We start from the raw sequence: 27,602 nt of genomic DNA, 5'->3' as shown, positions 1-27,602 counted from the left end.
TGTAGCATGTGTATTTAGTTTTTTATTAATTTTCGTTCGCACTAATTTTTCTCTCTCTTCTTCTTGCACAACAACCTTAGCTCCTCATTTTCTTTTCCTCAGATGCACACAAACACACCCACACATAAACACATCAACACAGACAAATCAACACACAAACACAGCCACACACAGACAAATCAACATAGAGAGATAGATTAGTGCTCGGAGATCGGTGCTTGCTTGCAGATCGGTGCTTATAGTATGGGTCTTGCTAGAGATCAGTGTGTGGTGGTTGTTGAGATTGGTGTGCGTCAGCATTTGGGTTTCAGTGTTTGAGATCGGAGACTGTTGAGATTGGTGTTTGGGTTTCAGCATTTGGCATTTGGTGGGTTTCAACTGTTGAGATCAAAGATTTTTGGTGGGTTTTGGGGATGTGGGTTACTGGATTTTAGGGGTCGTTTGGTGGAGATGGTGGTGGTGGTGGTGGTGGGTCGTTTTGCTGGTGGTGGGTTATGGGAATGGGTGACGGTTGCGGTGGGTAGTGACTGTGCGACTGAGATTTGGTGGTGGATCAGATTTGGTGGGTCAGGGTGAGTGTGTGGTTGAGATTTGGTGGTGGCTGAGATTTTGTGATGGTGGTGGAAGAGGAAGGTGGATGAGTTTTGTGATTTGGAAGAGAAAGGCCAAAGGTGATGGCTGGTGGAACGGTGGCCAGAGAGATGGGTGTAGAGAGAGAGCAACAAATCAGAAAAAGGAGTAGAAAGAGAGAGAGAGAACGCATATGTAAAGAGAAGTAGTTGAGAGAAATAATAAAAAAATGGAGTAGAAATAATATTTTATTGAAATATCTTGTAAAATAGATAAACTGATATAGGTGTTTTATAAAAGTGATAGTGTAAAATAGAAAGAGTATGATTTTTTTTTTTTTTTTGTGTAAAATAGACAGAAAATTTAGAAGTACTGATGTGGATGCTTTTACACATCTATTTTTACACTAAAAACCTACTTTTTCTATTTTACACATTTATTTTTACAAAACACTCACATCAGTTCATCTATTTTATTACATCTTTTATTTAAATAATCAATTTTCTCAATTTTTTTTTATTATTTCCTCAACTAACCCCTTATTATACGCACGCTCTCTCTTTCTTTCTCTCAACCCATTTTTTCTTATTTGTTACTCTCTCTCTCTCTGTACCCATTTCTCTACACTTAACCCATCTCTATACACATTTTTGAATCAACTCTCCCTCTTGGTCTAATCTACACCATCTTGGTTACAAGTACCGATCCACAGCTCCAATCAGGCAAGAACCGATCTCTCTAACTCCGTTCCACAAGCACCGATATCCCTAGCTTCGATCCACAAGCACTGATCAGTTAGTGTATCTCCCTAGCTCCGATCAGGCAAGACTCATACCCACAAGCTCCGATCAAGCGAGACCCACGAGCTCTGATCATACGAGGCCCACGAGCTCCAATTGTCCAGTCAAGCACCGATCGTTCTAATAAGCACTGGTCTCTTTTTGTTGTTTGTCCGTTTGGGTTTGTTTGTGTGTGGTTGTGTTTGTGTATCTCTGTATTTTTTTTTTTGAGCAAGTATATCTCTGTGTTGATTTGTCTATGTGGATGTATTTGGGTTAATTTTCAGTTGATTCTGGTTAATACTCTATGCTAGGTTGTGGTGTTTGGTGGTGGCGTTGAGTTTGGTAATTGGGTGGTTATTCTGGTGTGTTAGGTTGTTGTAATGGTTGGGGAAGAAAAGTAGTTTGATAGAGGAGAGAGAAACTAAAATAATAATAAAAAAATCGTTTACATGCGAACAGTAACTGTGTATATATACACAGTTACTATTCATTTACACAGCCGGATGTATATTTTGCACAATTTTACACCCACTGATGTGGGTGTTTTTTTGGGCCAAAATGTGTAAAAATTGATGTTTTATGTATTTTGCAAGACTATCCATGGACTGATGTGGATGCTCTAAATGGTATATGTACAGAACTTGTAAAATCTTACTATTGCAATTTTTTTTGCAATTGTGTTACAGTGCCATCCAAAATGTAGGATGACACATTTAGGATGGCACTGTAGCACTTTAATAAAAATTATAATATATTTTAATTGATAAAGTGGAAGAGAGATGGAGAGAAGAAAGAGAGAGTTGTATTAAAATATATTATATTATTTTAGTGGGTAATATATATTATTTTAACTAGCCATGAACACGCGCGTTGCGCGTGATATTTATTTTTATGATGGTTTTATTAATTTTTTTTTTTACAAACTAATTTAATAATGAGTAATGTATTTTGTAATTATATTTTTATTTATTATAAGAACAACCATAAATGTAATATAGGAACAATCTAAAACACCAAAAAAACGTAAACTAAAAAAAATTAATAAAACTTAACAATGATTAATTGAACCAATATTAGGATAAAATTTTGTTTTTGATAATCTATTAAGGTTATTTTCTTTGTAGAAATTATAATTTCGACCACCCAAAACATATTATCAAATAAACAATTATTAGCAAAATCTCTTAATTAAATTTTTATACATGCATTGTTATAAAATAATAATAATTAAAATAAAATTGCAAAAGTTAAAATTTGTCACCTATCCGATTATTTTTGTTTGACTAAATTTTGCTTTTATTTAAATGAATGGCATTATAGAGTACTTATAATACAACTATTAAGAGTGCTTTGTCCACCACAAAAGATTAGAAAATAAACAAAAATTAGTAAAGTCTCATAGTTTAATATCTAAATTGAGCACTATAAAAAATCATGATATATAACAGAATAAATACCAAATTATCTAAATCATGCTATGTAATATAATAATATTATATTTTTATGTGCTATATTTAATTCTTTAGAAAGTAATAGAATAACATTTAACAATCAATGAGAATTAAAAAAAAAAAACCAACAACATCAACAACAACAACAACAACAATTTAAAAAACAAAACTAAATTGCATTAACCTAAAATAGAGTTTTAAATAATATAAAAAAATTATCAACCTAAAGCAGAGATGCAAGAAAAAAAAAAAAAGTCCACCAAAAAATTTAGAAAGAGAGAGAGAGAGAGAGAACCTTTTTTTTTTTTTTTTTGAGAGGGAAAACTATGCATAGAATAGAAGAGATAGTGACAAATTTATAGTTAGAGGGTGTGAATAAGAAGAGACAAAAATAAAGGAAGATGAAGGGAAAGAGGAAGAATGATATTAATGTAGAGGGTAGTGGGGAGATGAAAAGGTAGGGAAGGGAGAAAGATTGAAGAAGTAGTGGGGAGATGAAATAGTAAGGGAGAGAGAAAGGTTGGAGAAGTGTAAATATTAAAAATAAATAAATGTTAAAAACAATTATAGGAAAATTGAAAAAAAAAAAAAAAAAAACCTAAAACTTGAAAGGTTTCAACGTTGTTGTTGTTGTTGTTTTTTTTTTTTTTTTTTCCTTTAAGCTGAAAAGACTCTCATAAAACCCTAAAACTGAACTGAAAAAGGTTTTGGTTGGGCTTGATTGTGAAACTAAATAAATAAGAAGTGGTCTGGATTAATTATACATATTTATTATAGGGTGATAGTAGAAGTAAATAAATAAGTAGTGGAGTAGTGGGTTGGATTTATTATAGGGTGATAGTGGAAGTAAATAAATAAGTAATGGGCTGCATTTATAGGGCTGAAGATTGCAAAAACCATTTTAAAATTATTGGACAAATTATATTAAAAAAAAAAAGAATGGCGTGACAGCTGATGTGGCATAATGTGAGAGCAGCAGTATTAAACGCTATATTTCAGTTTTTAGTAATATATAGATGAGTAGAATAGGAAAATAAAAGTTAGAATGTCAGTTGTGTTGTAAAATGTTATGATATAATTGATAAAATAGTTTTTTGAAATAGTAAAATAGAATAAGGGTGTGTTTGGAAACTATTTATTTTGCTAAAACTGAAAAATTATTGTTGGAAGTACTATAGATAAAGGTAAAAGTGAGTTGAAGTAATACAATAGGGTCATAAATAGTGCTAAAAAGTATAGTGAGACTCATGAATAGTAGCAAAAATAAGCTGAATAGTAAAATAATTTTCATTTTTAATTTCTTCCCAAACGCACACTAGAATGGAAGTTGCGAATGCAAATGCTCTAATAAGCTAATGTGCTACTTTTGTAAGACACATGTCAATTTTTTATTGGTTTGGAAACACTAATTTAGATGCTGAGTTAGAAATACCGAAACAACATGTACTTTCTAATGAAGTAGGAGAAGCATGTAGAACTTTAGTTATAGAATTTAGTCCCTTTTTAAAGTTTTTATTTAATTATTTTTTATAAAAGCTATAGAATTTAGTCCCTAAACTTAGAGGAAAGCTAAATATATATATATATATTGCTTATATATGTATATTTGAAAGTGAATTTTAAACTTCCATATAAAATTAATGATATTATGTCGAACACAAGCTGGGGATAAGATTCAATGACATAACATATAGTTTGAAGATATAAAAAAAATAAAAGGAAGTTAAAATATACTAGTAAATTGTTAAAGTTTCTTATAGTTGTATAAAAAATTTGAGACTAAAATTTGCCTACACAAAAAACTAATTTGTCTTAACCTATTGATAGAGAGCCATCATAATTCATAAGGGTGGTTCATAAATTGATGATATTACCTACTCTAAAAGAAGATTACAATGGTCATTAGTTACAAATCATTAAAGATTATCATTTATTCATTTACCTCCGATCAAATAAGTAAAAGTCAAAGCAAGAAACACAAATGGCTAGAATTATATTAAAGACAAATTTATTAAACAAAAATATTCACATAAATGATACTAAATGAGAAGCTTACACGAAGGAGATAGAGAGACTGTTGGTGTGTGCTGACGGGGTCATTCTCCACTCCATGAGGAAATCCAGTTTTCGCGTTTCCTGCTGTAACCCACTTCAATCAATCGTGCAAGATTGTCTCTGTTTTTATTAAACTATTTTTATTTATTTATTACATCTAACTTAATAAATAACATCAACTCTGACTAATTTGTGTGTGTGTGTCCCACTTTCCTCCTCATGTCTGTCTGTAAACTGTAATCTTACGTAAAATTTTTGTCTGAAATTTGAATAGCTCAAAGCTTTTTTATTTTGTGTGTTAAAAGGAAAAAATAGAAGGAATTGAAGGAGCTAGGTAGAGGTAGATCAGTAGTAAGCTCAGTTCATTAAATAAAGGGTCTCTCTCTTTCTTCTTCTTCTCTCTCTTTCACTCTCTCAAGCCCAAAGAAAATCCAAGAAAATATGGACTGGAATCAATGTTTCTGCTTCTTCTCTGCAATCCTCTTGTCCTACCTTTTGATGGGTCTTCCTGTTTCTTCTTCTTCTCCTTCTACTTTCATTTCAGGTACTTCACATTTTTCAACAGTCTTTGTCTCTTTTGAAATATGTGATTCTCTATATTTTCTGTTTTTTTTTGCTAACTTGTGTGTGTAATTGCAGATAGTATGTTTGAATCTCAGTTATTTACCGGCAGGAACCTTCTTCAAGCTAAAAAAGGTGCTAACTTTCACAACTGATTTCTTTATTTTGGATCAGATATTTTCTGGGTTTGTTCTTGTTTTGTAATGCACTGGTATTGGATCTGATAGCTAAAAAGCCCCAACTTTGGTTTATGCCCATTTTTTTAGTTTTCAATTAGACCACGTTGGATGCATCAAATCTATCTATAGGCTGATGGATTTTGCCTTTTCAGGCATACCCACTTGTAATTATTACTAGTTTATGGCTTTGAGGCTTTCAGATTCCTTTCTGTTATTTCCGTTTTTTTAGTTATATCCTTCTGGTTTTTAGTTAGGAGCATTACAAATATGACACTGAGAAATTATTTGCTGCGAAATTAGAAACCTGTGATTAAAATAGGGAGATCTTGCCCTGAAGGCTGAAGGAGTAATGAATTCAAGAGTAGAAACCTTTTTCAAAGTGCTTGCCCCATTGCCATAGCACTAAAAGAGATGATTATGAGCTTTTCTACAACTCTCAAAAACATAAAATAACAACCAAATCTTATTTCCAAAATTTCAGCGGCTATGTATCATCAACAAACTAATTGGGGTTGGCTATGTATCCTAAACAGACTAATCAAGTTCAGCCACATCTATTCTTTTTTGGGGGGTGCAACATTTAAAAACTGTTGTGAGATTTGTGAAACAATCTGTTTACGTTAGGTTAAAGAGTAGAGAAGAGAAAATAGATGACAAGGAATTTCGTGGTTCAGCAATATGCCTACATTTGCGGGAGGTGATAGAATAAAGTTTCACTATAACTTTGGAGATTACAACAATAGCTTGAAGACACTATCACACAAGCTCAAACATCATATACACCCTTGGTTCTCTCACAAATAAATAGAGAACACCCTATTGTATTTAGACAAGAGTTGCAGGACACTCTAACTTCCTATCTTTGGTGCACACACACTTTAGAGTGTAGAAGCTATTTCTCTTTTGCTATCTCACATAGGAGCTCTCCTGCATCTCCTCTCAAACTCACCATCTATTTATAGCTAGATGTTCAGCCAAAATGTCATTAGTTTCAGCACATGAAACTTATCAATTCAAGGAAGATGGCTAGCATTATTGCCAACGGATTCATCCATTTAGCTACAAGAAGAAAGTGAGAATTTGGTTTGCATGTCAATTGTTGTTCGTTCCTTGCCTTTTTGACAATTCATGCAAGACAACATTTAATGCTTGCTTTTAATATCAATCCAACGACAATTTAAGCCATTCCAACAAATCTCCACCTTGGCTTGAATTGTATCAAGTTTCACAAATGAAACTCTTTGATCGCCTCCACCATAGCCCATACAGGCTACCACAAGCCACAAACACTAATCAAGTCCAAGCAGTGCTTGAATTTGTTTGTAGGTACCAGCTTCGTCAATATATCAGCTGCATTCTCTAAAATGTCTATTTTCTCAAGAACAATCTCTCCTGTGACAATCAACTCCCTCATCTTGTGGAATCTTACATCAATATGCCTTGTCATAGCATGATAAACCTGATGCTTTGCCAAGTAAATGGCACTCTAACTGTCACAATGTAACTAAACTCCTCCTTGGTTCAAACCAAGCTCTTTGACTAGCACTTTCAACCACAGTGCTTCCTTTGTAGCTTCAGCTACCGCCATGTACTCAGCTTCTGTAGTAGACATGGCCACTGGGGATTGTACTGTGGATCTCCAAAAAATGGGCCCTCCTAACAGTGTGAACACATATCTTGTAGTAGATCTTCTGTCATCCATATTGCTTGGATGGTTTGAATCCACATATTTGACCACTGAATTATCCCCATGTTTCCTCGCAAACAAGATCCCATATCTTGCAATTCCATTCAGATATTTGAATATCCACTTCACTACATTTCAATGCTCTCTACCTGGGTTTTCCATGTACTTACTGATAGTACTCATTGCATGAGCCAAATCCGGCCTAGTGCAAACCATCACGTACATTAAAACCAAGCTGCACTTGCATATGGAACCTTTGACATGCCTTCAATTTCTTTTTCATTATTTAGGAACCAAATACCAGATAATTTGAAGTGATTCGCCAATGGGGTGCTTATGGGCTTAGCATCTTGCATGTTGAATTTTTCAAAAACTTTTCTGATATAGTTCTTCTAAGATAACCACAGCTTTCTTGACCCCCTATCCCTGCGAATCTTCGTACCCAAAATTTTCTTAGCAATACCCAAGTCTTTCATGTCAAATTCTTTGCGCAACAAAGACTTTAGCCTGTCAACCTCACACATGCTCTTAGCAGCAATTAACATATAGTAACAAAAAAATATATAAGAACCATCATCGAGCCTCCTAACATAAACACAGCAATCATGCTCACAACGGGTATAACCAATTTGAATCATATAGGAATTAAACCTCTTGTACCATATCTGGGAGATTGTATAAGCCCATAGAGTAACTTTTTCAATTTGCAAACAAGATTCTCTATACCTGGGTTCTTGAACCCCTCTGGTTGTTACAAGAAGATTTCTTCCTCCAAATTCCCACAAAGGAATGCCATCTTCACATCCAATTGTTCCAATTCCAGATCTTGATGTGCTATCAAGGCCAACACTACCTTGACAGAAGTATGCCTGGCCACAGGTGAGAAAACCTCACCGTAGTCAATCCCATGTCTTTGTGAATATCCCTTTGCCATCAATCTCGCTTTGAATTGTTCTCCTTCCCTTTTTGATACTGCTTCCTTTTTTTTGAAAACCCACTTGCAACCTATCGATTTCTTTTCCTTTGGAAGTTCTGACAACTCCCGAGTCTTGTTCTTATTCAAGGACTCCATCTCCTACACCATAGTTTCCATCCACTTATCCCTTTTAGAGCTATCAATTGCTTCTTGAAAAGTGGAACGATCCCCACTACTGATTACTAAGCAATAAGAAGCAAGATCCTCGAAACCATACCTAACCGGTGGCCTTATGGTTATACTACATTAACAAAGATATTATTGGTTTTTTTTTTTTAAATATTTTCTTTCTGAAATATTAGTGGGATATTTGCTTGTTATTTGTTCCAGAAAAAATAATTTCTCTGTTATTCATGTATAGCTTTTGTGTGAGGAAGTGATGCTGCAGTTGGGTTCATAGAGTGAAAGTTCATTTGTTAATATTTTATATTATAGGATGCCTTCTAAGTTTTCTCCTGATAACTTCTTGCATTTGTTTAGACTACTTGATCACTAGGATGGCATTAGAGATCATTAGAAGTGAATGGTATATCATACTCTGCAGATAGCAGATGACTGAATGATCAGGATTAGACACATTAATTTTTATGTCAAATAAATTTCCACAATGGTGCTTCAGATCATTTTGAATCAAAGGTGAGTAAATTAGGTGATTGACTTTGTGAATCCATAATGAGTTTAACCATCTCTCTGATCCATTCAGGCCATGGATTGTATACATACAGTTACAATGATAATATAGCTGCCTGGTTTCTGATGTGCATATCCATGTCTTCTTTTGCTTGTTTATGCAAAGCATCCATCTTTTGTGACTTGAGAGGTGGCATCTTTGAGAGAGAACTTGCCTAAGGAATGTCATTGATGTCATCTTTAGAACGTATATTGTTTCACACTAAGGCTTTGTGTGCATCTAGGGAACGAATCATTCAGTAAGGGAAGTGAAGGAAAATTGATAAACCACTATGGAAATTTTCTTTTTCAAGGCATTATTATCTTTTCTGTTTTCATAATTAATCACTTGTTCTACCCAATATACAAAGGTAATAGAGTGGTCTGATGATATATTTACTTATGCAAAATCTGCAGCTTGCCCTGTGAGCTTCGAGTTTCTGAACTACACAATCATCACAAGCAAATGCAAAGGACCCAACTACCCACCTGATCTGTGTTGTCCAGCATTCAAGGAATTTGCTTGCCCTTATGCGGATGTGTTAAATGATTTGACAAATGATTGTGCCACAACCATGTTCAGCTACATAAACCTCTATGGAAAATACCCACCTGGCCTTTTTGCCAGTGAGTGCAGGGAAGGCAAGGAGGGTCTTGCATGCCCTGCCCTAGCACCATCAGTTTCAGCAAATGAAAGTGGGTCTCACAACATGTATCTACCATCAGTTTCAGCCAATGAAAGTGGGACTCACAACATGTATCCCTCCCCACTGCTAATGCTCACAGCTGGCTTCTCTCTGTTATTATTTAAGTCTTTATGAAGGCCAAAAGTCAACTATCTTTTTTCTTTTTCTCTATGACCTCGTGAAGAAGATTAAATATTTTTGATACATCAGGTTCTGGGCCTTGTTTTCCCTTCAATCATCACCAGCTGGAGCTGAAGCATTAGCCAGCTGCTATTTTAGCAACCCACTGGCTCAAATCGAGCTTTGCCGGGTGTGGGTTGCTAAAAAGGTGGAAGAGAGAGATGGGAAAGAAGAGAGAGAATGAGTTGACAAGGTAGCTTATATTACTTTAACGAGTTGTATGTAAAAAAAATAAAAATTAGGATGTTGAGTGAGTTGTAAAATCGGTTGGTAAAATAAATAAAATTGTGTTTGAGTATGTAAAATAGGTTTATTTTATTTTTATTTTTATTTAACTTTTTATCCCCATGCTAGTGTTAAATCTAATTTTGGGTATGCCTAACTGAAATTTATTATGTATCAATTTGTACTTTGCACTTGCAGCACCCAAGTAGTTGGGGTTAGGTATTGGTTGTTGTATCTTTGAGTACTGGGTTGTGCATTGCGTGATACAAAAATTAATTATTAATTAAATCTCTCCAATTATATTCACTGACAGATCAATTTGTTCTTGCCATTTCCCATTTTTGTCAAATAGGTTTATTTTATTTTATTTTTATTTAACTCTTTATCCTCATGCTAGTGTTAAAACTAATTTTGGGTATGCCTAACTGAAATTTATTATGTATCAATTTGTACTTTGCACTTGCAGCACCCAAGTAGTTGGGGTTAGGTATTGGTTGTTGTATCTTTGAGTATTGGGTTGTGCATTGCGTGATACAAAAATTAATTATTAATTAAATCTCTCCAATTATATTCACTGACAGATCAATTTGTTCTTGTCATTTCCCATTTTTGTCAAACGTGTATAAGATGTGGGCCCAAGATGCAGCTGTCCTCTTATCATCTTGGGCTTGGATATATATATATATATATTTTGGAGAAGGGGCTTGGATATAGTTTGTGTGGCTATGGATATCTTAGGATTAAAAAAAAAAAAAAAATCTAAAATCAAATATCTTAGCTCTATTATATGTTTCATTTCCTCGCCTCCAACTGACCAAACCTTAAAAACACTTTAAGAAATCAAGGCTACCGTTTCTTGTCTGCAATGACAATTAGCTATTACTGAGCTTTGAAGTTTTATATAATTGTTTTTGGGTTCTCAAATTATGGCTGCTTTCCTCTTAGCTCCATCCTTGCCCAAACAGAGGTTTCCTATCCCATTAGTAAGGACCCCAACTAGAATTCCTGCAAGCATCCACTTGCTTCAATTGTGCCAAAACTATCAGGAAGTTAAACAATTACATGCGCAGTTGGTTGTGACAGGTCTTCTTGACTGTTATCCAAATGCTGGGAGGCTTCTTGAGTCATATGTTAAAACGTCACAAATCAACTCTGCCTTATCAATCTTTCATAGACTACCTTCTCCTGATGTATTTGCCTTCAACACCATGATCAGAGGCTTTACAATCTGTAAGTGCCCACATGAGTCTCTCTTACTGTATAATAAGCTGTTACTAGATGGACTAACCCCAGACAATTACACTTATACCTTTGTCCTTAAAGCATGTTCCCATTTGGAAGCTCTTTCCGAAGGTAAACAAGTGCATAGCCAGATAATAAAAGCTGGAATAGCACCTGATACCTACATTCATAGCTCACTAATCCATATGTACACAAATTCAGATAGCATTGCTTGTGCAGAGCGTGTTCTTGCAGAATTCTCGGAAGAGAACATGCATACCAAGAACGCTATAATCTCTGGGTACCTAAGTAAAGGTCATGTAGAAAAGGCTAGAAGAATGTTTGATACCATGGAAGCAAAAGATGTTGCATCTTGGAGTGCAATGGTTACAGGATACACCAAGAATGATATGTATTTAGAGGCTTTAGGTGTCTTTCATGAAATGATGGTTTCCCAGGTGCATCCAAATGAATCAACACTTGTGAGCTCATTGTCTGCCTGTGCTCATTTGGGGGCACTGGATCAAGGAAGATGGATACATGCGTATCTTGATAAAGCTGGGGTGAAGATTGGTGTTACCTTGGGTACTGCTCTCATTGATATGTATGCCAAGTGTGGTAGCATCAGATGTGGCTATGAACTCTTTCAAAAAATGCCTCAAAAAGATATAGTAACATGGGGAGTCATTATATCTGGTTTTGCCTTGCATGGACAAGCTGAAAAATGCTTTCAACTGTTTGATGAGATGGTTGCTAGTGGAACTTATCCAAATGAAGTGATCTTTGTGGCTGTATTATCTGCTTGCTCCCATGCTGGATATGTGGAGCTTGGACATCACTATTTCAATCAAATGATTCATGATTTTGGGATTAGGCCTTCGATTGAGCATTATGGATGCATGGTCGACCTCCTTGGCCGTGCTGGGCAGTTGTTAGAAGCAGAAAAGTTCATCATGTTGATGCCGGAAGAACCCAATTCAATTATATGGGGTGCATTACTTAGTGCTTGTCGAACCTATGGTGACGTAAGGAGAGGAAACCATGCTTTCAAACACCTCATTGAGCTTGAGCCACTGTCAGGTGACCGATATAAACTAGCAGGGCTCATGTTGACTAGTGCGGGTGAAAAAGCGGATGCAACCAAAATTAGAAAATTCATTAAGAAAAATGACTTGGAGACAACATGTGGTATGAGTTTTGTTGAAATAGATGGTGTTGTCCATGAGTTTGTAGCAGGTGATATAGACCATAGCAAGCTTAGAGAGATCAACGGGCTATGGAAGGGTTTGATGGCAAATTAGAAATGCCCAAGTTGAAGATGGCATCTAATTAGCCAATACTCTTGATTGGGACTCGGATGGCCAAACCTATCCACCAGTTCAGGAAAAAAAACTGTAACTGATTAGTAAATTCAAATAGGAAACATGAGAAAAAATAGAACCCTTCTCCATAGATTGGCATCATTGTATTCAAGTAAAATACACAATAACAGAAACTGGAATCCAATATCAATTACATCAGCTGAACATCTTTATTCACTTTTGGTATTGATTATTCATTAACACCTATAATGTTACAGTGAATTCTTATTCAAGGATGCTTGCTTTTATAAACACATATAAAGTTACAGTGAATTCTTATTCAACGATGCTCACTTTTTAATATCAAGAATAAATAGGCAAGGAAGTTCGTAAAAATATTCTTTGCCTAAATTCTAAAACTGAAGCTAACTCACTTAACAAGAACCCCTCCCTGCTCTCTGGAGGAAACAAAGAACCAGAAGGTTCCTGGTGCAGTTGAGCGATATCTTCACCAGATAAAGTTGGCCAGGATTTCCATCAGAAATGCCTCCTAGTCATACTATGCCAAGTAATCTGATCACCACATGAGGTTGAGTTTAGACTTCAGTCCGGATGGCTTCTTTGTCAGACACCAAGGACCAGGAAAGTTGCTTAACTGTAATTAACAAAAAGCTTAAAAATAAATATCTAAACACTTATCACAAAGAGAAGCAAAAAGCGCCATGTAACTTAAAGCCACTAGTCGTCTAATAAAAGCCAGTCTGCACAAACTCAATGTCTGATCATGTATCTGAACCATGCTTTGATATTTATGAAACTCCTATTTAACATTTCAACAGAAACTTAATTAAGCTTAAGTGAAGTAGGGAGTATTCCTTGAGGAAGACCATTATTTTGGGATTTATTGAACAGTAGAGTTGGCATGCCATAATGGATGGCAACACAAGCAATTTTTGGTGTTCATTGAGGTACAGGTAGCACCAGGTAATGAGGTAGCTTACATTGCTGACAAGCTTTGCCCCAAACCATGCAGTGTCCACACCATATGGAGGAGGAATGACTCTGATTCCATTAGAAATGGATGCGGGAAGAAGTCCATGTAGTTCCTTCTCTAACCTCTCTGAACCAAAAGAATTTACAATCAAATGTATCTTGTTATATTTCTTGATTAAGTCCATAAGATTAGAAAGAGATCCATTTCATCTTTCAGAGCTTTGTTGCAAAAGAATAAAACTGTTCAAGTACCTGCCAGCCCTGGTAAACATGCAGTCCCCCCTGACAAGACTACAGTCTTGAACCAAGAATCATCACTTGTTAATTCTGCATCATGGCAGTGGTCCATGCAAAGTGCTACAGCTTGGTGCAAACCCATTGCACGCCTATACCAAGATCATATGATAGACTTAAAAAATAAAAGGCAACAATAACTCAAAAGAAACAGAATATTAGGAATCCACAGCAAGGACAAGCATGGACATAATACAAGTGGTTAGACTGTGTTTAGTTTTCCGATGTAAAATATTTTCTGATCGTAAAATTTTTTTCAGGTGAAAATATTTTTTGGAAAGGATAATATTTTCAGTTGTATGGTTGTGTTTTGGAAAATACGTTGGAAAATGGTTTCTAGTGTTTGGTTAGCATGTAAAATGGTTACTAGAAAATATGTATAATCCAGCAAATACGCCAGACAGTGTCTTGGCTGGAGCTTCTCTCTCTCTCTCTCTCTCTCGGTTCAGGTGGCTGGAGTGAGGTGTAAAATGGTTGAAGGTAAAACAGAAGTGTAAAGCAATTTACACTCTCACCCCCTCTATTTACGGTCAATTTGACCGTATTTTCCAGCCCACCCAAACACCCTGTCAAGTGTAAAATATTTTCCGTATATGTTTTTCACCCGAAATAAACACAGCCTTAGACACACCTTTCCCTAATTGCCATCAACCACTGCAAAAGGTAACTAACTGAAAAGAATTGATTCTAGAAATATCAACAGAAAGTGAAACTGCTTATGCGTAAAGTAAAAAACAAACTATCAGGTCTATGTATATATTAACGGAGAATTTTTGGACAACTTGTAAATGTCAGTAAGAAACACTTAAAAATGACAAAATTGTCCAGTAATTTTAAGTTTAAGAGTAAACAAATTTTTCAGCTTATAAACTCCAAAAGCATTAGTCTTGAGTTTGTCCTTGTCAATAAAATAGTTTCAGCTGGTAAAGCTAGACATAAACCATGATCTGAATAATTCACTTGGACACGCTCAGGATCAGGCCCCAACCATTTATAAAAATCCAAATCAATTTTAGGAGCACCAAGCAGATATGCAAGATGTTATTGATATGGGTGACAGAAACATATCTTGGTTTCCAAAGAAAACATTTATATGGGAATCCTTCAGCCCACTTAGAGTGTGTTTGGCATTAGCTTTAAATTTTAGCTTTTAGCTTTTAGTTTTTATGTATAGCTTTTTAAATCCTCACTTTTTCCAGCCTTTTATCACTTTTTCAAAAAATTTCAAGGTACAAGTATACTTTAGCACACTTTCAACAAAAAAATTTCAACAAAAAGCTAAATAAGCTATTCCCAAATAGATACTTAATATAAATAACCAGATTGTGCTAGAAATGAACTTACACTCCTCCAATACTTGGCCGGAATAAGATCTCTCCTGTTTGAAACCGCTCTTTCGAAAGAGTAATAGGACCTTCTCCCATAATTTCAAATGATGCTGGCATATTTTTAGATAATTCGGCCTCATAATCAGCAGCAACATAACATAGGTTCTGTGTGCTCATTCAGTCAACAAAAAAACAAAAAATTCAGTATGAATATTTCCTAGGGAAACATAATAATCACTGAAACCACAAACTTGACATGGATTCAACTTAAAAAAACAAAAAATAAAAACTATACAAATAAAATCCATAAGAAATCATTAATATTCCTATAGTTTCTAATGCCTACCCTTTGAAGCCAATAACACACGTCTCAACCTTTTAAAATTGAGATATACTTGGGAACTTCCTAAATATCAAGAAACCAAGAGGATAACATAATAATAAAAGTGAATATTAGTCCATAGACTGTACATTTTGAAATAATAAGTCCTGTTTCAGTAAGCATCATGTGATAATGGTAGCAATAGCGGTGATATTTGTAGCACTTGGAAGTTTGTGATTGGAAGTGGATATGGCCATGTCAATGTTGCTAAGATATTTGATTGGACCAGAAGAAACTCTATTCATAGAATTTGGAATTACCAGCACTAAGCAAAAAATTGAGACTCATAGGATCCTGCCTAACCAAAATAATAATAATAATAATAATAATTATTATAAATTTGAAGATTTGTCATACAACACAAAAAAAAGGACGCACCTAGATTTGAAAGCAGTGCATTCAGTTCTCCAAAAATGGAAGTACATAAGTGAGGATTCCCATTATTTGGAAAGATATTTTGATTAGTCAATTACTCTTACATGCAAATTAGCAAGGACAAAAACAAACTACCCAATCTTTCATGAAACAAGAATAGAAATAAGATAACCATTCTCAAAGCACTACCTCTTTCAGTGTGCGAACAGTATACAGTGATCCAAAATTTATATTGTTCAGCTGCATCAGCTCCTTAAGGAACCCTGTAAGTTTTAATGCTCCCACTCCCACAACTTCCACACCAACCTTGCGCATTACTTTACCTTGTAAAACTGAAAAACACAGCAAATGTATAAGATGAAGTCCAATTGACTTCAAAGCTAAAGAGGGTTAAAATAAAAAGAAATTGAAAGGCTAAAAAAGAAGAAGTTGAGAAAGGGATTAGGTAGAAAATAGTGGGTCTACAAATTGCATTATCCAGGAAAAGAGCCATAAGCAGCAATTAAGGCTCACTTTCATAATGAAGAATACAAGAAGGCTCCAAACTAAGCTTAAAGTGCCTATTAAGGCCCAATGCTACAGGACATTGCTATAAAATACTCCACATATCAATCTCAACATCATGAAGTTAATAAGACAAAAAATGAGGAAAACTTACTTGGAACAACAGATGTGACTTGAAAACCAATATTAACAACAATTCCTGAAGTTCGTCTCGCTGCATATAATGCTAATATTGCCTAAATTTTTAGAAATAGATGCATAAGATGACATAGAGATAATGAGAATAACAATGGAATTATTGTTCTTTTTCTAAGTTCAAAAGATAGAAGAAATCCAGATCCAATTTACAGAACTTAAAAATACATACACGAAGCATCCAAATCGTTAGGTTAATTTGGAGTATTGGTACACGATCATATTCATGCACCATGAAGACAAAAAAATTAGCATGGGTTGTGAGTACGGACAACTGGTTTGCAGAAGCTCCCTCATCGTGGGAAATTCTACACAAAGACAATCTGGATTGCCAAACTCTCAGGTAAGATAATGTAATTAATGTACTGAAGAGAAGTCATTAGGAGAGTTACAGAAATATTTTTTTTTTTAAGTGTCCACTAAAGTTTCAATTTACATTTTACAGTCAGAGATGAATGTAAAATTATGAGGGGAATGTTATAATGTACTAAAGAGAAGTCATTAAGAAGTCATTGCATTATTTAAATCTGGTTCAAGATGGAGTTTTTTTTCACTCTTTTCAGCTGCCCATAGGAACCCTTTTTCATTAGGTTTAGGTTAGATTAGTCCATGGGGGTTTCTTTTTCTCCTTGCACATATTATGGAAAGCTCCAATAACTTTTCTAGGACATTTGCAATGGCATAGATCTAAGCTTTATAGAATTATTTACATCTCATGGATCTTCTTATTCTTCAAATCACATAACTCTTTCACTTGATTTAGCTTTCTATTCTAACAGTGACCGTACCAGAATTTATTTAACAGAAAAGACTTCTAAATAAAAAGATCAACCTGATTGATGGCACAAACAGCAGGGACATTCATATCAAATAGGGCTGAGTACATGGTTTTTTTGAGCTGCCGCCTTGATGCTTTGGCAGATTCAGTATCTGGAATAACCAGAGAAGAAAAAAAAACACCATGTTATACAAACTGAGAGACAACACATAAGTAAAATAAAATTTTATCAATCGCCATTAAGCCAAAATCTAACATTGTTGGATCTGACAAAAAGATCAACAAATGTTTTTCTTTATGCTGATATATGAATTCAACATGTGATAATGTTCTTATTATTTCCTCCCCAAAACACATATAAAAATGCAGCTACGAGAGATGAATGCTTGGAGTTATTGGACATAACTGATCAAGCATTACATTTTCATATGACTAAAATGCAAATTACACTTTCTAAGTTTTGGGTCAATTTGAATTTGTCCTTTATGTTTAGAATTTTAGATTTTCATTTTTGATATTGTATAGCTCTTTGAATCCCATTGATTAGGTGGCTATTAAATGCCACCTCAGCTCGAAATGACATAGTTTTTATATTCAATACTATGTCATTTTCATTTTGAGCCCTATTTGAACCAAAGCAGCATACTTTTCTATTAATTCATATAATTCTTTTTTTTTTTCCCCTATTTTCCTTAACTGTCTCCTCTCTCTCCATGGCCCATTTTTTTTCCTTCTCCACTACTTAGCTCAGCACCGTGTGCGTTGCTGCCACTGACAGAGTTGGATTTAGTTTTGAGAAGATCTGTGAGCTCATCCCAATCAAACCGCATGACTCCAACTCTATTTTCAATCCCAAGAGACCTCCTCTTTAAACCCTCCATTATGTTGGATTTTGAGTTGCTAGGGCCAAGAACCTTTTTGCTTCCACCAAGGACCTCACCTCTTCCTCTTCCATTGAGGACTTGAGCATCACATATGTTCACATTAGCAAGGTTCACATCTAGGCTATCTCCACCAACAATTCTACCCTTGCTGCTCCACATATCCATCATGGCTTTCTGACAATGTTGTTCATACCGTACCATACATGCTGTACTGGCCAGTATTTATCATACCGACCACTAAACTGGTATAAATAACATCCAAGAAGCCAGTTAAAAGATGTCATACAATATGAAACAATACATGTTCAATCATGGCTTGTATATCTATAGCATAATGCTTTTTTTCACTACAGGGCTATGACTTCAATTTAAAAAGGTTGGGTTTCAAGTTTTGGCACAGATAATAAGCACAAGCAATGCAGGACAGAGTTATTCAGTAAGTTACTAGATAGTAGCTGACCGTCATAATGGCAGATTGGTACAGACACAACAATTGGCTGATTAGATGGTTTCACCTGCATCCTGTGAAAAATTAAAATCAGCATCTTGAACATATTAAGCAACAAGACAAAGAAGCACTAATAGATTTGATGATTGCAAATATCTTACTGTAATACAACTACAGAAGCTCAAATATGCCATGTAAATAAGTTCCAATATGTACTTATCGTAGAAGAATTTCACTACTTGAAGACCATATGTATTCATAATATAATGATTGAGATTTTTATGAAGTTTTACTGTAGGATTCCCACATTTGCACATGTATCTTTATTGCAAATGTAGGTGTAACAGAATATACATTAATTGACTGGTTGGAGAGAGAGAGAGAGAGAGGTTTATATAAAAAATTTCCCAGTAATAGAGAGAGATTGAACCTGTTATAAATAGTTGCAAAAAAATGTCGAAGCCTAGAGTACATTGGAGACTCAATGTTACCAAATTCCTGCACATACAGATACAGCAAAAGAAAACTAAATTGGCAAAACAAACAGTGAAGGGGAGTCAGAAGCACACCCAACAAGCCTATAGGATTTCCCAAAATTTGCAGAATTTGTTTCTGTAATCTTCTAAAGGTTCAGTGAATCAGTTCCAATTAAAACCTTACCAAAAATGTTGCTGATTTGCCAGATGGACGAGCATACTTGCTCCAACCAAATTTGCAATAACCAGAACCACCTATGCATGAATATGTAAACAGAAAAATGAGAACATGTTTTGTATGTCAGTCCTAAATTCCTTAATGAACACTAAAAGGATTAATAACTTGACCTGAGAGAGAGAGAGAGAGGTTTATATAAAAAATTTCCCAGTAATAGAGAGAGATTGAACCTGTTATAAATAGTTGCAAAAAAATGTCGAAGCCTAGAGTACATTGGAGACTCAATGTTACCAAATTCCTGCACATACAGATACAGCAAAAGAAAACTAAATTGGCAAAACAAACAGTGAAGGGGAGTCAGAAGCACACCCAACAAGCCTATAGGATTTCCCAAAATTTGCAGAATTTGTTTCTGTAATCTTCTAAAGGTTCAGTGAATCAGTTCCAATTAAAACCTTACCAAAAATGTTGCTGATTTGCCAGATGGACGAGCATACTTGCTCCAACCAAATTTGCAATAACCAGAACCACCTATGCATGAATATGTAAACAGAAAAATGAGAACATGTTTTGTATGTCAGTCCTAAATTCCTTAATGAACACTAAAAGGATTAATAACTTGACCAAAATAACTGGTACAAGTACAACAAACCTTAAACCAAAATTTTGGGGTCAGCTATGGATTCTCTCAATAGATTAGTTAGGGTTGACCACAAGTATTCTTTTTTCTCTATTCTATTCTATCTGAAGCCATATTCTCTATTACTCCCTTAATTGATAAGTCTTTTTTTATTACTTTTACTAATGTTATTTTGGGTCTTCCTCTACCTTTTTTAATTCCCTCAACTTGGATTAACTCATTCTTTCTTCCGGTACATTAATCGCTCTCCTCTGAACATGACTAAACTATCTCAAGCGACTTCCTCTCATCTTTTCATCAATAGGAGCTACCCTTAACTTTAAGCAGATTTCCTTATTTCAAATCCGATCTTTTCATGTGTTTCCACTTATCCATCTTAATATTCTCATTTCAGCTACGCCAATCATACTACGAAAATGGCTGGTAACATTAAAGAAATAAAAATAGTAATAATAACTTGATATTATAAGAAGGGAATCTATGCTAGTGATAGATGCTCACCATCGATAATAACAGAACCTGGAACTCGCATCCGTTGACTATAAATGCGCATAAATGATAATTCTGGCATCTGAGTGGGGAATGTTCTGCAATTACAGTTCATTTTAGGAATGGGGCCACAATATTCCTATGGCAGAATGGTTAAAACAGCATATATATGCTTTTCAATAATCTGATTCACTAACTAACTATAAACCAAATATCGAATTCAATTTAATCTTCAAGGATGAAGAAAGTTTCCAGAATAAACATTTGCAGATTTTCAACAAAGAATACACAATTCAAAAGAGAATATATGTATATAAAATTTTAAATTTTCGTATTGCACTCAACCAAATAGCTGAATATTTTTCTTGATTATCTCGGCAACCAAACAGAGCCAGTGCAGAATTGACTTCAACAACCATCAAAATTCAAACTTCTTTATAAACAAAGAAAAATTCTAAGTTTTATATTCTTTCGCTCGAATTTTTCAGCAATCGATCAGGAACAGCGCACAATTCAATTTTCTCTCTAAATTTTTGAAGAAAAAAAAAAAATATATATATAAAAGAAAACTAAATTGGCAAAACAAACAGTGAAGGGGAGTCAGAAGCACACCCAACAAGCCTATAGGATTTCCCAAAATTTGCAGAATTTGTTTCTGTAATCTTCTAAAGGTTCAGTGAATCAGTTCCAATTAAAACCTTACCAAAAATGTTGCTGATTTGCCAGATGGACGAGCATACTTGCTCCAACCAAATTTGCAATAACCAGAACCACCTATGCATGAATATGTAAACAGAAAAATGAGAACATGTTTTGTATGTCAGTCCTAAATTCCTTAATGAACACTAAAAGGATTAATAACTTGACCGAAATAACTGGTACAAGTACAACAAACCTTAAACCAAATTTTTGGGGTCAGCTATGGATTCTCTCAACAGATTAGTTTGGGTTGACCACAAGTATTCTTTTTTCTCTATTCTATTCTATTTGAAGCCATATTCTCTATTACTCCCTTAATTGATAAGTCTTTGTTTTATTACTTTTACTAATGTTATTTTGGGTCTTCCTCTACCTTTTATAATTCCCTCAACTTGGATTAACTCATTCTTTCTTCCGGTACATTAATCGCTCTCCTCTGAACATGACTAAACTATCTCAAGCGACTTCCTCTCATCTTTTCATCAATAGGAGCTTCCCTTAACTTTAAGCAGATTTCCTTATTTCAAATCCGATCTTTTCATGTGTTTCCACTTATCCATCTTAATATTCTCATTTCAGCTACGCCAATCATACTACGAAAATGGCTGGTAACATTAAAGAAATAAAAATAGTAATAATAACTTGATATTATAAGAAGTTAATCTATGATAGTGATAGATGCTCACCATCGATAATAACAGAACCTGGAACTCGCATCCGTTGACTATAAATGCGCATAAATGATAAATCCGGCATCTGAGTGGGGAATGTTCTGTAATTACAGTTCATTTTAGGAATGGGGCCACAATATTCCTATGGCAGAATGGTTAAAACAGCATATATATGCTTTTCAATAATCTGATTCACTGACTAACTATAAACGAAATATCGAATTCAATTCAATCTTCAAGGATGAAGAAAGTTTCCAGAATAAACATTTGCAGATTTTCAACAAAGAATACACAATTCAAAAGAGAATATATGTATATAAAATTTTAAATTTTCGTATTGCACTCAACCAAATAGCTGAATATTTTTCTTGATTATCTCGGCAACCAAACAGAGCCAGTGCAGAATTGACTTCAACAACCATCAAAATTCAAACTTCTTTATAAACAAAGAAAAATTCTAAGTTTTATATTCTTTCGCTCGAATTTTTCAGCAATCGATCAGGAACAGCGCACAATTCAATTTTCTCTCTAAATTTTTGAAGAAAAAAAAAAAAAAATATATATATATATATATATAACTAAACGGAATAGCTGAGCTCCAAGAAATTCCACTGTTAATTTAGCTCTGTTTTCTTGGCAAGCAAACAGAAGCTGAAGAAAAAACCGAGAAACTTACTGAAGAGGATAACCGGATCGCAAGCTGGTCTCGGAGAAGAAAATAGCGTCCCAAGACTCATATGGCTGGTTCTGGAGGAAGAAAATCCAGAGAAGATTATCGGAGATGAGCGAGTTCCAAGACTTACACACCACGCTCATTTTCACAGCGTCCTTAGCTTCAAGCTTTCTCAGTATCTGCATCAATATATCCGCCGGTAACTGGTCGAACGCCCCTAGCGACGACGACGACGACGACGAGAAAATTCGGTTACGATCCGACGACGACTCGGAGCGGTTGGAGACCGATCCCCATACTTTTCTGAGCAGCATCGCCATGAGATCGAGCGAGCGAGCGAAAGCTCGGGTTTGCTATCTCATCTCATGGTGTTTGTTTGTTTGTTGGGAAAATGAGAAAAATGTTTATGGAAAGAGGCAATGTGAAGGATTTTGTGAGACTGTTCTGACGCTGAGTTGTGTTGTGTTGTGTGTGAAAATGGCGATGACGTGGGTGATGGAAGATGTGACACGTGGGACGATTAGGTGCCATTAACTTCTTTTCTGCGGCTGCATGAAATTGTGTAATGAACAGATTGGTTTGGTATCGTACCATAAATATACCTTCATTTCTTCACTGTCCGCTGTTGACTTCATCATACGATTTTTATTTACAACTTCCTTAAGTGTATTTGTTAACATAATATATATATTTTTTAATTTTATCTAATTTTATTTTAGAATAGAATGAAAAAAGAAAAAAAAATGGCCCATTTTAGAAAAATTTACTTTTCTGAATAAACAATTAATACGTTGAGAATTCACAGTCAACTCTAAAGATTTATAGTTTTTTTTTTTTTTTTTTTTTGAGAGAGCTATAAATTTATAGTTAAGACTTGGTTGTCGTCATTGTTGTAAAACTTATATAAAGTACCAAATCAAATTTAAATATCTGGGTGGATTGAATTTAATTGTACTTAGAATAGATAATAGTGTTTTCTATTTTATTGATCAATGCAGACAAATCTTTGAACTTAATTGAGAAACTTGATATATTGCAGTTAAGGTACTATAATTAAGGTTATTTATTTATTTAAATTTTAGAATTGTACCATTCCCTAAGTATAAGTTGTTCTTACATATAAAATTGTATAAAGCGCAATAGGGAATTGTTATGCAAAAATGATATTTTGAAAGACTTAATTTATATACTAAATTAATTAATAAAAATTAGACACTTGTATTTTCTCTATAATATGCTTAAAGCTTATTCTAATGTATAAGATAATTATTATTTTTCTTAAAAGTTGGAATCTCTTGAATAATATAATTTAAAATTACTGTAAGTTTTTTTAAGACTTTCTCTTATTTTCTGTGTATGTTAAAAATACTTTGTATTTTTTTTTATTAAAAAAAACACACATATTTGTTTTTTTAAAATGAAGAACCTCATTAATTTTTTTTTTTGGAATTCAATTTTCTTTTTAAAAAAATAAATAACTTTTCTTGAAGAATATTTTGTCCAAAGTTTTGTTGGGAGATCTTTACACTTAGTTCTGGCCCTGATGACAGATGTAATGGTGATGATATAAGAAAGACTGTGGCGGTGGCTTGCATTGTTGATGAAACATAGATGATATGCGGCAGCTATCAGCCTATCACGCCTTGTCAAGATCATTTTTATTAATTTCCTTTTAGTAACAACTTTGCAAGTGATACGAGGCGATACTATTTTGTTTGAGAAGAAGGAAATGAATATAATAAATGGATGTATTTTTTAGAATATTCATTTTATTATCTTATTTGAAAATTCTAATGAAGGGAATAGAAAGATCATTTTATTGTTGGAAGTTTAAGTAGAAGAGAATGAAACACTTTAATTTTAAAATCAAACTAATATTATGAAATAAAATAACAGAAATAGTAAGGAAAGATAAAGAAATCTAAAGAATAGATAAGATGTAAATTTTAATCTTTAAGTGGTTATTCTTATCCACACAACGTTATTTTTTTGATTTGCACACAACATTATTGATTTTTGAATACATGTGTATTTTTCTTTATAGTTAGTATGCGTTTCAGTTAATATTAAAAATTAAAATTATTTTACTATTCAGTTTATTTTTACTACTATTCATAGGTCTTACTGCATTTTTTTGGTATTATTCATAAGCCTCATTGTACTATTTCAACTAACTTTTACTTTTATTTACAGTATTTTCAGTAATAATTTTTTAGTTTTAGTAAAAGGAAAATGTTAATGAGTACCCTTAGGACACTGGTTAGTAAAATAAGCAGTATTTAAACACACCCACACCCTTAGTCTTCTAGCAAGGGCACATAAGTCTTTTAGCAAGTCTGATGCTCATAATTACCCCGACCTTACACGTGTGAATTTGATGACAAGAAAGTAGCACGGGTGGGTGAGAGAAGTTGTATTTCCGGTGCAAAACCAAAGGCATGTACCAAGAGTACAACAACTACAAGGTTAGGAGGATGGGGAACATTCTCTTGTATTCTGTGTTATACTTATATCCTGAGCACTACCTTGAGCGGTATTAATCTAGTCCTAAAATGATGTTGAGCTTGGCATCCTCGTTAGTTAGTGACCAGACAGGATAATAGAGTATTGATGTAACACCATCCACTTGTGTAATTTCAAGTATTTACAACATTGGGTAAAATTTGTTGATTTATTCTTGAGAAAAGGAAAAAAAATTAATTAAAAAAAACTTTTTATGAGATGATTCTCTTAAGACACCTTTCGTTTTGGATGAAAATTTAAATCTTAGATATTTTCATTGAAAATTCTAGAAAGTGTTAATTGGGCTTTATGATTTTTGGTCTCTTGTGACTACATTAGTTGTTCTAATGTTATCTTTAGTGCTTTTATTTTTAATGGAAGAATACTATTATTTTACACGGTGTAAGGCAATATATCTAGGTTCAATTGTCTCATAAATATGTTGTCAATAAGCATGTTGTAATTTAAGTTGACAAATAGAAGCTTAGAGATTGAAGAGTTTTGCTGGTGAAAGGGATAACTTGATAGTGAATGGTCAGGGTGAGGAAAAGCTTAGAGGGGTCAATTATGGACGTTTCGGCCGCTGCTGGACTAGGGCATGAAAGAGAGAAGAAAGAAAAGAAATTAGACAGAAACTGAGAGAGGGAAAAGGGATTTGCAAGGGATATGAGAGAAAGAAGCTCTTGCAATGAGTAGGCTATCAGAGTATGGTTGGTTCCATTCAGTTGTGGGTGTTTTAAATGGATTTGGCAATGTTAGATTAATTAATAATACCTCTAAAATTTATATTAAAAATATGTCATCACAACATTGTGTTGGACATGAGGATAAAAGTTTACAAAGATTGGACAGGAAGACAAAAATTAGAATGCATTCAAAATTTAGGAATTAAAAAAAATCTCATAAAAGTTTAAGAATAAAATATAAACTTAAAAAATAGAAGAAAAAAAATTTAGCGTAGGAGATATAACCAAATAACGAATAATGATTTTATTTTATTTGGTAGAAATAAATGAATAACTACGTCAATAATAATTCATTATAGTATTTAACTATTTTTGTTAGTGCATACCAAACATGCTACACACTAACACTAATGACAAAGTAGATAAGATAAACTTCATGTATAGATTCATAATCAAGGGAGGCTGTTGAAGTGATGTCAATGATTAGAGCCGGCTCAACTATAGATGCAACTGATGCAATTGTTTAAGGCCTCTAAATAAAAGAAGGCCCCACTTGTAAAAAAAAAAAATAATAAATAATTATATATATAATATTTATCTATATATTTTAATTACAAAAACCTTTTTTTTAAATCATTTTATTGGTCAATAGAATGCATTAAAAGCCCCGTTGTATCTTAAAATATAGGAGATTAAAAAGGCCCATTGTATTATTGTTTCAAATTTATTTTTTAATCTGCACACTGCCATTGCACACATAGTTAACAGCAATGACATGATAGCATACTGGCACACAAGCATTGCACAAAGGCCATAGCCACACCACAGCTCACAACTGGCTAGTTGGCCCCACACACACTAACCCACGGCCCACATTCAATCTCAATGTATACTCATAACATTGGCACACACCCGCTACATTGTACACTTATCTTTTATACTATTACTTTGTACTTTATCAATTATTATAAGTTATCACACCAATTAATAATTTGATGCATATCATATCAACCCATTTATATTATAGTGTGTTGATGCCCATTTTTGCAAATCTGTACCCAAAGGCTTATGAGGAAGAAAGCCCAATGAAGAGCAAGGCCCAAAGGCCCACCAAGAAGACCAAAAAACAAGAAGGGTCCAAAGAAATAAGTGTAAATGAAAACAATCTACGAGAAAATGCAAATTTGCAGCAAAATACAAATCTGACGCAGAATACAAGTCTGCCGCAGAATACAACTTTTGCTACAGAATACAGTTCTCTGGCAGGATGACTTCAGCAGATGAAGATAAATTGGGCCCAATACCCTTTTGATCCAGTCAACATTATTTGGCCCACAAAAGCCGAAATCTTTTTGTATAAAAAAGATAGGCATGAAAACTGATATGAAGAAGAACGATGAAAAGAATCAAGGAATGGTAGGAAGTGTTAGCAGTAGGAATTGCGTGAAGGAAGAGTCAAACTAAAGGAAATGACAAATGCAGCAGGAAACGCATGAAGAAATAAGACAAAAACACGCAGTAGACGAAACAGAAATAATCTGCTACGGCAGGAATGGTGTGGGAGACAAAAACAAAAGACAGTGGAGCAAGCACAAAAGGGTTGGGGCACCACCAACCTGTACCTAACCAATACAAGGGAGGTGGGCCTACAGTCAAGGGGATTCAGAGGGCGTGGTTTGGTGGTGGAGGGAAAATAGGGTCTATATTTGGTTTCCTGCCATGACTTCTTTTGGGAACATATCCTGCTGGGATGATATCTTACCCAAAAGAAGTAATAAATGGTTGGGACCACTGATGCATGCCATAGAGCTAGGTAGTAAGGTAGAGGTATACGGTAGGAACAAACAAAAGAGAATTTTGTCGT

General features: G+C 34.3%; 3 protein-coding genes across 4 annotated transcripts; 2 read left to right on the top strand and 1 right to left on the bottom strand.

The window, feature by feature from the left end:
- The first annotated feature begins 4,878 nt into the window (after window positions 1-4,878).
- On the top strand, window positions 4,879-10,333 carry LOC111998421 (GPI-anchored protein LLG1). The gene is made up of 3 exons (XM_024030514.2): window positions 4,879-5,402; window positions 5,498-5,554; window positions 9,348-10,333. The coding sequence occupies exons 1-3, from the start codon at window positions 5,300-5,302 to the stop codon at window positions 9,749-9,751; spliced, it is 564 nt and encodes a 187-aa protein (XP_023886282.2). The 5' UTR covers window positions 4,879-5,299; the 3' UTR covers window positions 9,752-10,333.
- A 415-nt stretch (window positions 10,334-10,748) lies between these two features.
- On the top strand, window positions 10,749-12,780 carry LOC111998426 (pentatricopeptide repeat-containing protein At5g66520). The gene has a single exon (XM_024030520.2). It carries the CDS (start codon window positions 10,948-10,950, stop codon window positions 12,541-12,543), a length of 1,596 nt encoding a protein of 531 aa, XP_023886288.2. The 5' UTR covers window positions 10,749-10,947; the 3' UTR covers window positions 12,544-12,780.
- On the bottom strand, window positions 12,739-22,979 carry LOC111998427 (actin-related protein 8). Of its 2 annotated transcripts, none has more exons than XM_065763383.1 (12): window positions 22,554-22,979; window positions 21,893-21,978; window positions 21,211-21,281; window positions 19,609-19,676; window positions 18,737-18,798; window positions 17,447-17,544; window positions 16,574-16,655; window positions 16,105-16,247; window positions 15,175-15,323; window positions 13,789-13,922; window positions 13,545-13,663; window positions 12,739-13,198 (listed from the first exon to the last, which is right to left on the bottom strand). In XM_065763383.1, the coding sequence occupies exons 1-12, from the start codon at window positions 22,868-22,870 to the stop codon at window positions 13,121-13,123; spliced, it is 1,407 nt and encodes a 468-aa protein (XP_065619455.1). In that variant the 5' UTR covers window positions 22,871-22,979; the 3' UTR covers window positions 12,739-13,120. The 2 variants fall into 2 exon arrangements, with proteins under 2 accessions (XP_065619455.1, XP_023886290.2); XM_024030522.2 differs by lacking the exons at window positions 21,211-21,281; window positions 21,893-21,978 and adding exons at window positions 19,839-19,909; window positions 20,520-20,605 and having other exon boundaries at window positions 22,554-22,978.
- Window positions 22,980-27,602: the final 4,623 nt, after the last annotated feature.

The sequence above is a fragment of the Quercus suber genome, unplaced genomic scaffold (genome assembly GCF_002906115.3).
Source record: "Quercus suber isolate HL8 unplaced genomic scaffold, Cork oak 2.0 scaffold_504, whole genome shotgun sequence".
Lineage (NCBI taxonomy): Eukaryota > Viridiplantae > Streptophyta > Magnoliopsida > Fagales > Fagaceae > Quercus > Quercus suber.
This window is presented reverse-complemented; position numbering and strand designations above follow the sequence as displayed.

Excerpts from the sequence above, each read along its gene's own strand:
- LOC111998427 (XM_065763383.1), bottom strand. The coding sequence starts at position 22,870 with ATGGCGATGCTGCTCAGAAAAGTATGGGGATCGGTCTCCAACCGCTCC. Across the intron at positions 17,545-18,736 it reads ACCAATCTGCCATTATGACG|ATACTGAATCTGCCAAAGCA; the intron begins GTCAGCTACTAT and ends TGGTTATTCCAG. Across the intron at positions 16,656-17,446 it reads CTGTTTGTGCCATCAATCAG|GCAATATTAGCATTATATGC; the intron begins GTTGATCTTTTT and ends CTAAAAATTTAG.
- LOC111998426 (XM_024030520.2), top strand. The coding sequence starts at position 10,948 with ATGGCTGCTTTCCTCTTAGCTCCATCCTTGCCCAAACAGAGGTTTCCT.
- LOC111998421 (XM_024030514.2), top strand. The coding sequence starts at position 5,300 with ATGGACTGGAATCAATGTTTCTGCTTCTTCTCTGCAATCCTCTTGTCC. Across the intron at positions 5,403-5,497 it reads TCCTTCTACTTTCATTTCAG|ATAGTATGTTTGAATCTCAG; the intron begins GTACTTCACATT and ends GTGTAATTGCAG. Across the intron at positions 5,555-9,347 it reads CCTTCTTCAAGCTAAAAAAG|CTTGCCCTGTGAGCTTCGAG; the intron begins GTGCTAACTTTC and ends CAAAATCTGCAG.